This window comes from Eufriesea mexicana, unplaced genomic scaffold (assembly GCF_001483705.2).
Source record: "Eufriesea mexicana isolate 0111107269 unplaced genomic scaffold, ASM148370v2 scaffold124, whole genome shotgun sequence".
NCBI lineage: Eukaryota > Metazoa > Arthropoda > Insecta > Hymenoptera > Apidae > Eufriesea > Eufriesea mexicana.
In genome coordinates this window covers 3,420,542-3,436,049 of record NW_016908357.1, presented here as the reverse complement: position 1 = coordinate 3,436,049, position 15,508 = coordinate 3,420,542, and the positions used below count along the sequence as shown (strand labels likewise).

The following is a 15,508-nucleotide window of genomic DNA, read 5'->3' as shown; positions in this document are numbered from 1 at the left end:
TAGGGGGAATAGCTGAACCGTCAGCTGTGCAGGCAGAAACCGCGGTACAACTATCGGACAAGACGTCGCGAATTCAGTGGAATCGAGCGAACGCACAATAGCCGGCAGTCCGTCATCCCATCGTGCCGTGTCGTCCTCGCATCCTTCTTCGTCGACTTCCCGCCAAGATAAAAGCTCGCGTGAAAGCACCGGGATTTCATGTCGATCCGTTGCGAAAACGCGACTCCCATAAGGTTACCGCCATGTCGCACAGCGTCGTCGCCAGGATCGTCTACGCGCCGAAATACACCAAGGTTCTCTTTGTCTCTCCACAGTAGCTACGAATTTTTCTTTTTTCAATTTTTCCCGAGTAAGGACAGGTGTGGTGAATCGTGAGGTTTTTATTTTTTATTTTTTTATTTTTTATTTTTTTTATTTTTTTTTCGTGTTGCTTCGCCATTGGTAAATTTTTGGTGTATACTTTGTGAAATTTCAATCGCGGAATGCAATCTGGTGCGAACAAGCGACGCGAAGATGGCGAGTGTATTAATTACGACCCACGGTGTTACAGGTACAAACGTCCTCGTCGACGACGACACCCGCGAGGACGCCCGGCGTCGGCGCGGACGCGACGACGACAGGATCTGGAAAGGGCGGAGGTCGTGTCACGGAAGTAATGGAGCTTTGTTACGTCACCGAAAGAATCATTGCACTCTGGTACAGGGAGGATGCGCAGGGAGTCCTTGAACACGCTACCGCACTCCTGCGGGGAAAGCACGCTGATAATTATATGGTGAGCGGCGAGTAAATGGCTGTAGATTAATGGTCGCTTACCCGATATAACGTTTTTATTAAATAACAATACCCATTAAACGAAAACGATCCTGGGGTAATCGGCGTATTACCCCTATTCGTTCTAATTAGAGTGGCAATTAACGCGATACGCGTACCGAAATCTCTTAATAACTCGCTAAGTGATTCTTAATCGATCCCGATTATTTCCTTACTCGCTTCCTGTATCGAAATAATTTACTTTATCTTCCATTTCGTATCTGTTCACCGCTGCGCGTATTTGCCATTCCATCTATCCGGTATACCGATTTGCAGATATTCAACCTGTCGTCGCCCGGCCGCACAGGGGAGCCAAACACCAGGGAAGCAGGCTGGCCGCAGGGTCTGGCACCCAGTTTGGAAAGACTGTGCGCCCTATGCAAGGAGCTGGACTCCTGGCTGAACGATGCTCCGAATCGCGTGGTCGTTCTCCACGCCAGGTGAGTCTTTCGCCGCCTTTTTCTCTCGTCAGAGACAAGCGGACGGAAAGGCGTGCTTCGTAAGAAGCTGGAAGCTGATTCCTCGCCTCTGTTCAGGGGAAGCAAAGAACGATTGGGTGTGGCTGTGTCCGCGTACATGAACTACAGCAGCATCTGCGGTGGACGTGATCAGGCGTTGGACAGGTTCGCTATGAGGAGATTCCTCGACGACAAGATTGGATCCCTGCAGGTTCCGTCGCATCGAAGGTAATCACTACGGAGCATGACGTTACTGCCTGTTGACGTTCGACGATAAAGCAAACTTTATCGCCTCTTAGTCGCGAATAACTCAGATAATGCTCGGACGAACCGGCCTGCACGGGCGTGGCCGCTTCGCGAACAATCTTACGACTAGTTAATCGCGTTATTCCTTATTCCTTATTTCCAAGCATGCGAGCCTGTCGTCCACGCTTCGTCGTAAATCCTCGTACCTCGGTCGCGCTTCCTCTTCTTCGGATTACGTAAAATTATTATGTCACGATTAATGTTCGCGCCATGCGTGTCACTCATCCTTGTCGCGATTGTTAATTGTTCTTGGATTAGTCGGGATTTTTTATCCACGGGGATAGAGTACCTCGTTCTTGGCACGCGTTTCGTTCGTTCGATCAGATTCACGGTAAACCGAGGATATCGCGAGAGAGGAGAATATACCGTGTCGAAAATCGAGGATTCTCGGTGGTAGAACGGGTACAAGCTTGGATATCGGTGGTAGCTCGGATAGCGAATTTCCCGTGCCGTCTTATCCCGCGGGATCTTTTATCGTTGCGCAATTAACAAATCGTTGAGAGTCCCTCCGAAACATTTCAAGTATCTTTAATCGTATTCCGCTCGATTCTAATGCGCCTTTGATGACCCCGTAAAAAGTAGAAGTTAAAAGCTTCCTGTATCGCGGCGTCGATAAAACAGCTATATAAGTCCCGTAAATCTCATGATGGACTACTACCATCGAGGCCGATACACATTCTCGAATGTACTCATACTGATTCACCGAATCCGCTGCGTGTAACTTGACAGATATATCAGGCTCATCACCGTCGTCCTCCCAACCATTGATCTTTCAGATACGCGGTATTCAGTGAAACCTGCATTTTCCCGCCATAACGGTTCACAAATCGTCGAAATTACATTAATCGTGCAATCCACGCACGTGTAACTACGCGGTGCTTCTACGGAGCGAATCACAGATTCGAATGTACACCTATATTTCGCTAATTTCCAACGTTTTTTCCAAAAAAAAGAATTGAAGGGATAGGAGAATCGGGACTCTTGCTCGTTTGTACCGATACGAAACGCGTTTCTTACCTGTCACGCGGAACACCGAGGACGCGATCGACCGCCTCCGCATAGCTGAAAGCGTTGGTACGTGTATCGGAAGCGGCATTTCCACGACGAAGGCTCGCCTCGGTGTCGGCCTGATCACGTGTAACTACGCGGTGCTTCTACGGAGCGAATCACAGATTCGAATGTACACCTATATTTCGTTAATTTCCAACGTTTTTTCCGAAAAAAAGAATAGAAGGGATCGGAGAATCGGGACTCTTGCTCGTTTGTACCGATACGAAACGCGTTTCTTACCTGTCACGCGGAACACCGAGGACGCGATCGACCGCCTCCGCATAGCTGAAAGCGTTGGTACGCGTATCGGAAGCGGCATTTCCACGACGAAGGCTCGCCTCGGTGTCGGCCTGACCAATGAGAGACCAAAGACCGTCTAAAAATCCGAGTAAAATAACCGCGTAAACGTAATCCCCGTAGGTAGTCAGACCTGTCAACCTTGGCCATCCATTGCGGGCAACGATCGATACGCGTTACGCGTCGATCCGGTCGGCCCTTCGCGTTTAGTTTTCGTCGTTTCACGCGCACACCGATGATCGTAATGATCCCCCGGCGAACACGGTGTCCTTATACGCCGAACATTCCTCGGGGCGTCGTGGCGGTTGCGTCGCCATGGTCTTCGCGTTCCTCGTCGCCTTCCTCGTCGCCTTCCTCGTCGCCTTCCTCGTTCCACCGATCTCCCATCCCCGAACGATCGAGTTTCCCCATTAATTCCACGAGCGGCGAGCATTAGCATGTCGTTAGCGTGGTCGCGCACTCCCGCGAACGTATGAATCCATTATCGAGGGTCGAGAAGGGCCTAGGTTGCCTCCTCGAAACGTGTGTAACGCGCACGCCGCACGGCACCTTAGGTGCCACCGGGAGAACGGGTTTTTTTTTCTTCCCTCTCCGAGGGGATCGACCAGTCACCGAGCAAGGGAGAGAGAGAAAGAGAGAGAGAGAGAGAGAGAGAGAGAGATCGTATCTGCTTCGTTACGAGAGACACGCGGGAATTCGTGAGAGATCCAGCGAAATTACGGTCATGAGCGCTCACGACGCTGCATAATCGACAGGTACCATGGACGGTTCAGCCGTCCCGGTCGTTCTTCCGTGTTTGCCCGGTGTGTTACAAGTGGGAAATCGATCGATCCCTCGGTATAATACGTCGTCGCTCGCTAACCATTCGACGCAGATGTTCGGTCTCGCACGAGCGTTCAGAGGTGTCCCGTCTATGGTTGTTCGTCGAAAGTTTTTCGCGGTACCCTTTTGGTATCCGCGCGCGCGCGCGCGGTAAAAGGGTACGTGAGAAGTAGAAAAGTCCATTCGCGGTCAGACACTAATTAGCACGGGAGTGTGACAGTCGGGAGACGCTACAATACTTTCGCACGGTGCGTTACGACAGACGACCAAATACGGCGAAGCTCGTGCGAAGTAGAATCGGCCATACGTGGTCGGACACGAATTATTACCGGAACGGTCGTAGTTCCACCCGTTCTTTTTGCTCTCCCTCGGGTGTTTCGTGATGGAAACGAGCCACGATTGACCATCCCGGCTGTTTTGCCGACGAGACTCGATGGTAAAAAAAGCTAGGTCTACCTTGACCTAAGTGGCGTAAATAACACGGTGTCCGGGAAACACTGTTTTAGAGGTAATTGCTGTATCGTGTCGCGTGTCGTAACGTTTCTATTATGAAATTTCAGAACGCTCTAGGTCTCTGTCTTTTAATCTTCCCGAGTAGCAGAAACTGATCGTATTACGCGATAGTCGTTGCCGATTAACATTGACCCATTTGCTTACGTATCCGTGGACCGTATAGCCGACTACCTGACGGCGAGGGTAATAGGTCGATCAGCAGCGTACACCAAGGTTGTTCCATCCGTCATTGCCGCGCGTCGCGTAATTTAGCGAGAATTTATTTCACCGCTGTAAAATTTCCCCGATCTTTCTGTCGCAGGTACATCAAGTATTTCAGCGGACTTCTCTCAGGTTCCTTGAGGATCAGTCAATCTCCGCTCTATTTAACACATCTCACCGTCCTGGGTGTTCCGCTGTTCGAACCCACGGGTTGTCGAGCGTTCCTCAAGGTCTACGAAGGGCTGACTCCTGTCTACACCTCCGATCTGTATTCCGTGACGAACGCTCGCGAGTTCACCGTGAATCTCGGTGGGCTTCGTCTGAGGGGAGACATTCTGGTGAAATGTTACCATAGGGTATACTCGAAGCAGAGCCGGGAAGTGATGTTCTCCCTGCAGGTAAGGCGAAACTTTTCCAATTAAACTAACTCGGTGCTTTCGAATGGAGAAGAAATCCTGTCCGCAAAGTCGAGCTTTGAGTAATGTATATAAACATTGATCCTTCTCGTTCCATTCCCTCGGCGCAAACCGAGGAACCCCACTCTTATCGACCATCCGCATCGCGGCAGAAATCCTTTCCCATAAACTTCTCCAATTGTAATCGCGTTTGCTCGAGGACTCGCGATGCGCGTAATTAGCACGATCGTATCGCTTTTCCGACTCGCTTTGCGTATTATCGCTCGAAGTAGAGGCAACGTACACGCGCACCTCTGTACGCGGATTACGCAACGAGCGATATGGTTGATACACGAAGAGATCGGTATTGGTCGTTTCCGCAGTTCCACACGTGCGTGATCACGGAGAACGTGGTGTCCTTCCCTCGATCGGAGCTGGACGTGGCCTGCGACGATCCACGGTGTCCACCCGACAGCGTGGTCACGCTGTACTTCGCCACCGACGCGAAGCGTCAAGATGGACCGATACCGGCGCCGACGCCGGCCGTGCCGCACGCTTCCGCTCATCACGACCCCATCCTGCACTGGGACAGCTACACGAATCTCGAAATCAGCGACGACGGTGAGTGACCCCGTCCTCGGTTCCTTTAATCGCGTCTTATCGTTGTTCCCCGAGACAGAGATAAGAGGCCAGGAGGATGGTAGATTACGACGAAGGAATTTGAAGAAGTCGCGGTTGATGAACGATCAACCCGTGCGGACGAGGGAGTTCGCGTGGAACGAGGCACTCGATTAAGTTAGATTAGAGTAGATTACAACGCGACCGTTCAATTTGGTGCAATTGCCATTGCGTTAGATCGGGTTACTAGGGAGATCGGTGACGATGCTGCGTTAAAAGTACTCGCGTAGGTGAAATAGAAGAGGTTGTTGGACAGAGGGAGAGGGAGAATCGTGTGTTGGCTGTTGGCGGTAACGATCTTCGCGTTGGTTCGTCTTCGGTAATGGTAACGGCTTCTCCGACAGGCACGTAATTCGCAGTTAAATCTTGCAAATGTAAATTAGAACAACGAGGAACGGCGAGGTACGTACCGAATGGCGAATACGAGAATATTAGAAGGATGAACGCGACGGTCGGAATAGCGCTCGCAGGAGCTGTCGCGCTTTTTGGTCAAAGTTTCCCCGGCCAAATCGTCGTCTCGTGAGCCGTTGAGACGATAACGTCGCGACGCGACTCGCGATTAATTAACCGATAGAGCAAAACTCTGGAACCGTGCTCGGAGTGACGAAACTCGTCGCTCGGGGATTAATTCGCGCTAATTTTCGTCCTGTTGGTAGCCAATTAACCTCGATCTGTCGGTGAGTAGCGGTCAGAAATACGACTTGGCTGGGACGAGGGAGAAAGAAAGGTGGTCGAGGGGCTTTCAGGTAGGGACGGGAAGTAACGGACAGAGACGAAAACTTGGTAGTTAATGCAGCGTCTTTAAACCGGGTGACTAACGTGGCCGGAAATACGTGCTGCCAGCCGGAGATGAAACGGCGGTTTATCGCGACGACACACCGTACCTCTGGAAATAGATCAAAGGTCGAACCAGCGGATGAACAAGTTTCGCCGAGCGAGGATTTCCTACGTGTTCGATTACTTTACACGCTCGTGCACGTTCTTCTCGGTCCCTCCGCGTCCTTGCGATTTACAAACGCAACGCGAGACGTAAGCTGGTGACTATCTTATCCGGATTTCGTTTGACCAGCTGGCGACCACTTGGCACCAAGTGTTCCGGAGTAGGGAGTAAGATTTGCGCCAACTGGAGAATTTCAAAAGAAAGTTTGAAAATTCGATATTTTTCTCCCGGCGTGAAGAGTATAAAGCGAGTCGGGGGATTGGGGATGATGGATTTCGCGAGCACGAGCCGCGTAACAGGAACGAATCCTGGGTCGAGTCCGATTTCCCCAGCCGAAATTCCGACCTACGTTAAACGAAACGAAACGAATCGTCGCCCACGTTACTCCTACCCCGGTTCGGCGAACCGTTTCGAATATTCGGAACGGTTACGTCACCGCGATGCGTCCGTCAAGCGTCGTGGAAAAGAAACGAGACGACGATGAAACGAGGGACGACTCCGATTCAATTCGTTTCGTTAACGATCAGCCCATGCTTCCAATAAAGCTGTGACCCAAATTGTCCGCGACGGTTACATCGACGTGGTTCGTTTACGAGACTCGAAAACGAGACGGAAGGGAAGAGAAAAGGACGTGGCAGATAACGGATGGACGATGAAAGAAGAAGAAGAGCCGGGCTAAACGACCGGCTTAACCGTCGACGATGGTAACGATCAGCCCTTTCCGCCAAAAACGTTCGCGTGACCGTGGAAAAATCAATTTTCCCACGCGATAACTATTCAATTTTACGAGCGAGAGGGAAAAATGTAAACGTTGGTCACTTGCGTCACTGCGAGAAGGAATCGATTATATCGGTTTCATTTTCGGGCTGCATTTATATTCCGTCAATCTGACGCGGATTTTCGTCCTGGTATTGACGTGTGCCGCCCCGCGTCAGGTTGCAAACAGTTTTTCATTTCACCGTTGTCTCCGATCCCGTGTATCGAAATAGGCTTCGATAAATGCACCCGATTGCAGTCGGTCTTTTTATATTCGAAGCGTAATTGAAACCGCGTACCGGGCGAATCGCTGTAAATTCATGAATTCCGCCACGACGCGACGCGACGGTTTATCGCGATTTTTCGCCTCGTATTACCCGCGGTTTCCTAACCTCCGTTCGTTCGATATTTTTCTCCGTAGGAAGGCTCCGGACTCGAATTACGCCCCCAGTTGTTTACACGATTTACTAGGAAGTGTAATGAACCCCCAGATCGAACCTTGAGAAGTAAAATAGTAGACGTTACGCGAACCCACACGGTGCACCCACGCGATGGAAAATAAGATTCCGAGAGCGCTGTGCTTGCTTTACAAACGATCGACTTTAACGACCCGATGAGCTACGTGATCTATGAGCCAACGCGGAAAGCTCTTGACGTTCTTTCTCTCCGACGAGTGAAAAACGCGAAATCGTCTGCAAATGTTTGCCACTTCCGGGACATTTCGGATCGATCGCATCGTTTCGACCGATTCCACGGATTTCGCGTAATACCGGCTCGAGTTTTATCGCGTTTCAGACCACGAATCCCCGCGCTCCTCTCTCTTTGATTAAATCATTCGCGAGGATTAGCTACGGCTCCCGGGAAAGACACCCTTTCCCGTCCAGAGCTAGACCTCCTCGACGATAAATTTTATTACATCTGCTCTATCGGCGTTGTTCCGCGTCTGAGCTGGAAAGCAGGGCAAAGGAATAAAGAGGGATCGAGCCTTATGGCAACGTGGAAATCTAAAATTAAGAGCTACGCCCCTTGAATCGAGTGGTACCGGCAGAAAATAACCGTGCTCTTTGGAACAGCGTTTTTCGCGCCGCGGCCGATTATTACGTTTATCCCCTGTCATTTTCCCTCTCTCGCCTCTCTTATCTACGGCCATTCTTATTCATTCCTTTCATCCTTATCGTAATCTGTTTGCCTTTCTTTGTAATACCATATGCGATCGCGCGATAACGGAGATACCATTAAGATGTCACAGTAGCCTTCGCGATATAATAAGATCGTGAAATCGGTCAAGCGTCAAAGTTTACGTGCTCCAGGCGTTTCCTCGACTTTCTACGCGGTTCTAGGCTGTCTAATTTATTCTGCTCCTTCATCGCTCGCTTTTCTCCAATTTTTCCCTCCCTTTGCTACCCGAGCTCCTCCTCCTTGTCAACGAGGTCGATAAGAAAGATACGCTTCTTCTTCGCGTGGAAATTTTTCCAACTTGCAATTACATCGCAGCGACGTAACGTTACATAATATTACGTAAGTTGCTTCGCGCTCTTGGCCGATTTATCGCTGTTCCGAAATGGATCGCAGGTATCTTCTCTAAAAGCGTTCATAGCGGGCAAGCAATCGTCAGAAGTGACCGCTGGTAGCCACTGGCTGACTATGGAATGGACACTGGAATGGACGCGAAAGTAGCTGGTTCCGGAAGTACTCCCTAGAAGCGCCATAGCGGTCGGAGTTAGGTCGCCATCGGAAATGATTTCGGAGAAAGTGACTACTGGCGAACATTGGCTGACCGTGGAATGGTTTTCAGCCCCACACCCTCGACCAACAGGGTGTCGATAATGCGAACCGTGTTTGGACATTCGGGCACTCGTGCAGGATCCAGGGACGAAGGAATGTCGTTGACACGTTAACCTCTGCATGTGTCGCGGATATTTATCACTCGAACGTGAACGAGGCGATCGATGGACTCGCGGATAAATCGCGGGAATTTGTAATAATTGATTACGAAGTCGGTGAAATGTCGGAGTATACGTATCCGAACGGAGCGACGATAATCTCGGAAAATAAGCTCTCGCGATCTAAAAAGGGTGCTACAAAATATACCTCGGCCTCGTTGCTGCCACTTGATGCATTAATTCAGAACTTGGCCATGTCAAGGCGGCCATTATAACCACCAGCGAGCGAGCAACTTTAATTCAAAATATTTTCGCGTTCTACTATCTCGTTAGTTTCTAGACTTTTATCCGCCATCGAGGCTTTTCCAGTTTACCTCGCCGCGTTCCCCGTCCTCCAGATTCCACCTTTTAAAGAAATATACGAGAAACGAAACGGTCGTTAAATTTCTTTCGCTCGAGCAACCTTGCCGCAAATTTATAGAAAAGCACTTCTCCCCGCGACCGTTTTCCAGCTATAGGGCTGCATCGGGGGGAGGAAAGGGGAGGGAAGGGATTATTTTCGCTTTCGATAACTTTACGCGAGTGGAGCGGAGTAAAATACGAAGTCGATCGTTCTGTAAATTACGAAAGTTGACTGGAAGCGGTAACAAGCGCCTGAGAAGTTAATTCTCGAAGAGGGACGGAAATGCAAAGAACGTCGAAGGTGGTTTCGATGGTGGGGCGGACGTCGGTTTATTCTTGGCGTCGAGACGCTTCGGGACGAGTCGGAGCTTAATAGTTTTCGCGCGATTCTACGCCGGAGCAGCCAAGCCTCGAGCGGTCTCTGATTTTCCAACAGCCAATTGCGCGCGTGATTTTGTTTATATTACTCCAAGTTGTGCAACTCGATCGGGCTGTCAAGTAGAAATCGACGTGGCTGGAAAGTTGCGGAACTTTGAGACGACGCTGTTCCGTGAGTTGACTCATTCGAATTATTTCAATCTTTAATATCATCGTCGAATAGATGTCGTCAAAATGTCCATTTCAAAAGAATTGCGTGTTAATATTCCATCGTACACCTTTTTCACGATATTCTTTATTACTTTTTCCATCGAATACATTTGTCTGCCTCTTTCTTTTGCTGGACAGTTAACCATTTTGCTTGTCATTTAGATATCTGTACCTTGCAGGAGTTAATTCGAATTTAAATTAGAGTAATCGCACACCACGGTATCCGAATTCGATATTCGCCTGTCAGAGCGCACGCTTCGTATACTTTCCTACCGACACTCGAGAAAGGAGTTTGCTTCTTCGAATGGAAACCACGTTGGCGCGCGCGCTCGCGAGGGGAAAAGCGCGAACAGAATAGAGACTTCTGCTCCAAAATTGGTAAATCGGCCTGTCGCCGGTACTCTCGCTCCAAGAAACGGCACGAACCGCTGGAAAGTCTGTTCCTGGAAAGGCTGTTTGTGATGTTTGGAAAAACGGCCCGTACATGGAAGTGGCCACGGATATGGCCAACTTCCGGCCGCGCGGCGAAAGATTTCACCGGCGTCCAACGCCGGCAAAGGACATCGATATTGTCAAGCGGAATGTCATAATTATGCCGCTTTCCTCTCCGATTTCCACGCCGATTTCTAGTCCGCTGTCGGTTGACCATTTACGCCGCTTCGAGATCTCTCTTTCGGCTCGCTGCCTCTCGCGGGCTCCCTTTCAATTTGTCGCTGCACGCGCCGCCATGCAGTCCTGACCTTTGCCTTGCATCGAGGCTGCTGCAGCCGTATCGCGAGCCTCCTGTGCCGTACAGCTCGAACGTAGTTGCTAGTCCTGCATCGTCGGAGACTCGACGCGATTAAAGGATCGTTTTTACGGATGGAAAGCTCGCGAAGAACACGCAGACGCGAACGATCGTGCAGCAGCGTCGGCTCGAGAAAAGCACTCGAGGAAGGAAACGTAGAGGCACGAATGGCTGAAACGCGAATGGCTGAGAGAGACGAGGATCGCTTTCACCCGGAGGCCGGTACTAGAAGAAGGTAGAAAAAGAAATTGATAGATGTGTTTGACGGGGCCACGCCATAGCCAGGAGCCTGTTAGGCCCGCCATAAAAGGGCGAATCCGTTGCACAATGGGTACCGAAGTGACGAAATAAAAATGCACGAGGGAGTTGCTCGGGGTTGGAGTAAACAATGGTGACGTAACAGCAGGAAGACGTACGACCAAGAGCGACAAGACAATGGCCTGTTGTCTCTGTTTTCTCTGCTCTCAACCCCTTCTCTCTTTCGACGCTGATCCAGTCTCGACGACGAACGTTTTCTCCTCTCCCGTTGCGCCGCGCAATTTCTTCGACAGCGACCGAACAAAAGGCGCTGAGGTCGAGCCGTGGAAACGATTTTTGAGAGTCAGCATACGGTGCACGCGCTTTGTTTCTCCGATGCCGGAGTTAAAAATAATTCCCGTCGAACGGAGGTATCCGCGAGGAATCGATACGCTTCGGAAAATCGAAGAACAGCCGGCTTCGTTCGCGCGTCTTTCTACCCGTGCGATAGCATCTCACGAGTCGAGAACCCGCTTTCTTCGAGCGACTGGAAAATCTCGCGAGATCGCTCGAATTACATCGGAAAGAGGTCGTAATTACGCGTACGAATGAAAGAAAAATGAATAAATTCGGAGCAAAGATGGATGGTTTGGCGCGTGGAGATCTCGCGACCTCATGGCGGCCGATTAGCATCCGGTTCCCACAGTTTGGTCTTTCCGTGGATCCCTCGCATGCGGGACACGCATTACGCGACGCCTCACCTTACGCACGAATCGTGCACGCGTCCTTGTCCCAGATCGGCTACCTAGGAATACCGCTTGCCACTTGCCAACGCTAGCTGACCAACTTTTCGCTCCGTCCTCGTCAGTGGCCGACAGTAGAAATAGCCACGATACGCTCGGACGAACGCGATCTGGCGCTGCAGAGACAAACACCGTCGATCTGGATTTACCGGTGATGAATCACGCACCGGTCGGTTTACGATTTTCGTTCATTCGATCCCGCGCTCGGAACGTGGAAATGCTCCAGCGATCGCTTTCGAGAAACTCCAGCGTCGACTGGCTTGATTAATGGCCGTCGTCGATACCTTTGAGATCGAGATACCTTCAAGCAACGATTTCGAAGGAGATAGCTCCGCTACTTCACGGACCTCGGTCCATTTATTACTTGGACCATGCGAATTTCCGCGAGACGTTTGGCCAAGTTAGACGACGAATTGGAGAACCGGGTAAAGAGCGATTTCGTAAACGGAGCGGAATCTGTTAAAAAGATTCTATTCCTGTTAACGAACGGTGGGCAGAAGATTGTCTGGAAATGTGGGGAATACAAAGTACGCCGGTGGCTTTTGTTCCGTGGAACGGAGCTAGGAATTCAAGCAGCTGATTTATAAGTCTGCCCGAGCGTCGTCATGCAATGACGATGCTCGTCTGTGATCTAGTTACCTCGCGCTGTGCATTTATGTAAATTTCGCGTGACATATGAGCCCATTATACGTCCTGACCTCTGCTCCAACCGGGTTATTATTAGGCTACCGTAGTTCCAGCTCCTATGCTTATTTAACACAGATCCGTTGGACGAATCGAGCCCCCCTTGTTACACGTGCGTGGATCAGAGACGTTCGCTATTAGTAATCGTTACGAGTGTCACGTATGATTCCCGCGAATGTACGCCGTCGACTATACTTGACACCGACCTGGGGCTGGGGCCTTACACGCGTCGTTCATGCCACGCGGCACGCGTATTTTATTGCCGCGATCAATGATCGAATTACGCGATCTCCATCGGATCGGGTACAGCGATAAAACACGATCCGAACAGCGACGCGTTACTTTACTCGCTCGATCCCGCGAAATCGTGCTCGTTCCGCTGCCCCGCTATTTTTCCCATAAATATTTCACACGGTCACCGTTCAGATATTTCTATAACGCGGGCAAATAGCTTACGAAGACGGAAATTTGTACCGGAACGAGCCGAGGGATCCCATTTGCGATTCAAATATGATATAAATCGAGTGGAACGAGGCACGTATGAAATGATCCATAAATAACGAGCACTTGGCCGCGGTGTTAAGGTACATTGTAAGGAACGCATCCTGAAAATTAGTAGTCATCGCGTGCCACGATCGAGCACGCATTCTCCCGTTGCCCCGTACGAGCAGCCCGCATAGATGCGTATTACGCGTTATGGCACGTGTCCTTTGCAAGCGTGCCGGTAGAATACTCCTTCTTACCTGGCCAACGCGTGTGCGTGGCCTTTCAACGCGCTCAATCGCGCCGCTGGATGATGAATTATTAATTGCCGGCCATTCATTTGCACCGGCCGCTACCGGTCTCTCTTTGCAACGATTCGCGAGGATCTCGATTGAAGCAGCGCGTACCGGTGTAACGCGATATCTGGATCGTCTACGCGCAAACGTGTCCGCGAAGGTCTCGTTGCAGTCGCCATTGACACGATCGATCGTCCTTCGTTTCGACGATTCCGATCGATTTCGAGGGGGAAGATCGACGCGCCGTAGTTGGAGCGCCGAGATGCTCGGCATCGATTCTTCTACGCGTAACCAAGAATATCGAATTATTCGAGTATCGCAGCGAATAACTCAAAATCGCGATCTATTTCTCCTCTTCGGAGCACGTTCCGTTCTCGTCGCAATCGATTCAGGGACTACCGACCGAATCTTATCGCTGATACGTTAGATTTACGGGGGCGGATTATCTCGATGAATCACGAACGAGATCTCGAAATTTGTACCGACGAGTACGCAACGAGCAGTAGGATGGTTGTCCGCTTCGCGTGCCTAATGGAAGATACCGAGAACCGATTATGTCGGCGCGTTAGGTGGGGTGCTGGAGGCGGAGAGCAAAGGACCGAATTTAGCGGCAGGGGCACGCAGTGGGTACCGTTTACTCGGCGAAACAACGCGATCCGTGCGTGCACGCACGAAATATATCGACTCGAACGATCGACCACGACGAGGACAACGACGAAGCCGGGCTTGTGCGGAGCTGAGTGTTGCCGTAGAAGGACTGGCGACTGGAGGCCAGTCGAATGAGTAGAGGGGCCTCCGCGAACACGCAATACCCGCTCGGAGAGTACACGCGGCTGGCTCCACACACGCTTACGCAGGTCAGGAACCACGTGAATACGATGCCTCGTAGAGAAGCAGAAATTACGCGCCTCTTGATCGCGCTCGAGGAGGAGATGGGCTTGGTTTTTCAGCGAAGAGAATGCGAGGAGAAGCCGAAGGCTCGCCAAGTGGAAGAGAGTGGAACGAGTAGCGCGGAGAGATCGTCGATCGGACAAATTATATTCGAAATTTAATCCTACATCTGCTCCGTTGTCGGCGTTTATCATTTCGCGACGCGATGAATTACGCCTCGAGGCCGGCCTCTGGCAGCTTAACGCGGGTAATAAAAGTTGACGAAAATAAATTTTCGTAAATCCCGAGGAATTTATAGAGATCTCGAAATCGACCGGGGCTCTCTGGTCCCCGCGCGATTCAGAACATTCTTCCAGCCGATTTAACGGTAGCACCGTTTCCATTAGCTTCGACACCATTAGACAGCGTCTCGCTGCCAAAGAAAAGGCGCGTGACAGCCAAGCACGACGCGTCGGGGTCCAAGCACGTGCGAACGGTCTATTTCCAAGCTAGACGCGTTAACGATATCCGCGTCAAAATACGCTTCCACTGCCAATTAACTCGTCTGGTTTGGCTAAAAACGAGCGGTTACGCGGAAGTGGCTGGGATACGCGATCTTCTTGGACCAAACCGATCGTAACGCACGCAAACAGCGTTGCACGCGTGTTTATTCAGCGACGCGTACGCGGAGGCAGAAGGAGACTTGGCCATGCCAGCTTCTCGCGTAGGAAGAAACGAGGCCTGCCTCCAATGACGATGACGATAGCCCGGTTAACTGGTGCTGGTGAACGATGGTGTGACGTAGCCGGTGGTGGTGGTTGACGCTGATCGCGATGACGGTGGCGGCGGCGGTGCTGGTGGTGGTGGTGGTGATCAGCATCGTGCAGCATTTGCAACGTACAGTGCCGTTTCTGTGCTCCCGGTGAACGGAACACGCGTTTCTTCTCTGGTCGCCGGCAAGACCTCGCCGCGCAGAATCGCGTTTCTCCCCGTGAACGTTCGTGAAACTCGATCCTCCGAGGACATCCTTGGGCTCGTCGATTTTTCTCATCCGACCTGGCTGGAATCTCGATCGCGATCAAAGGTGAAGTTATCGTATCTTATCTCTATTACCTTGCCGCGATACCGTCGCGACGCAGCGTGTGTACTCCGAGTAAACGTGCAAACGAAATTCGACCACGAATTAATCCCCTTATCGAGCGGCGAACGGATCTCTTTCCCAGTGAAAATGATGCGATAGAGTTTCCGC

The 15,508-nt window shown here is 50.9% G+C and overlaps 1 protein-coding gene across 12 annotated transcripts in view; it reads left to right on the top strand.

Moving 5' to 3' along the window:
* Positions 1 to 15,508, top strand: part of by (focal adhesion protein tensin) — a 138,987-nt gene that overhangs the window by 104,360 nt on the left and 19,119 nt on the right. For 11 of the 12 annotated variants that reach the window (XM_017911242.1, XM_017911239.1, XM_017911248.1 and 8 more), the window contains 5 exons: positions 551 to 772; positions 1,087 to 1,250; positions 1,347 to 1,496; positions 4,558 to 4,855; positions 5,236 to 5,473. In XM_017911242.1, coding sequence (XP_017766731.1) covers positions 551 to 772; positions 1,087 to 1,250; positions 1,347 to 1,496; positions 4,558 to 4,855; positions 5,236 to 5,473 — 1,072 coding nt within the window. Of the gene's footprint in view, positions 1 to 35; positions 294 to 550; positions 773 to 1,086; positions 1,251 to 1,346; positions 1,497 to 4,557; positions 4,856 to 5,235; positions 5,474 to 15,508 lie in introns of those variants that run through there. The other variant, XM_017911247.1, reaches the window with a different exon arrangement.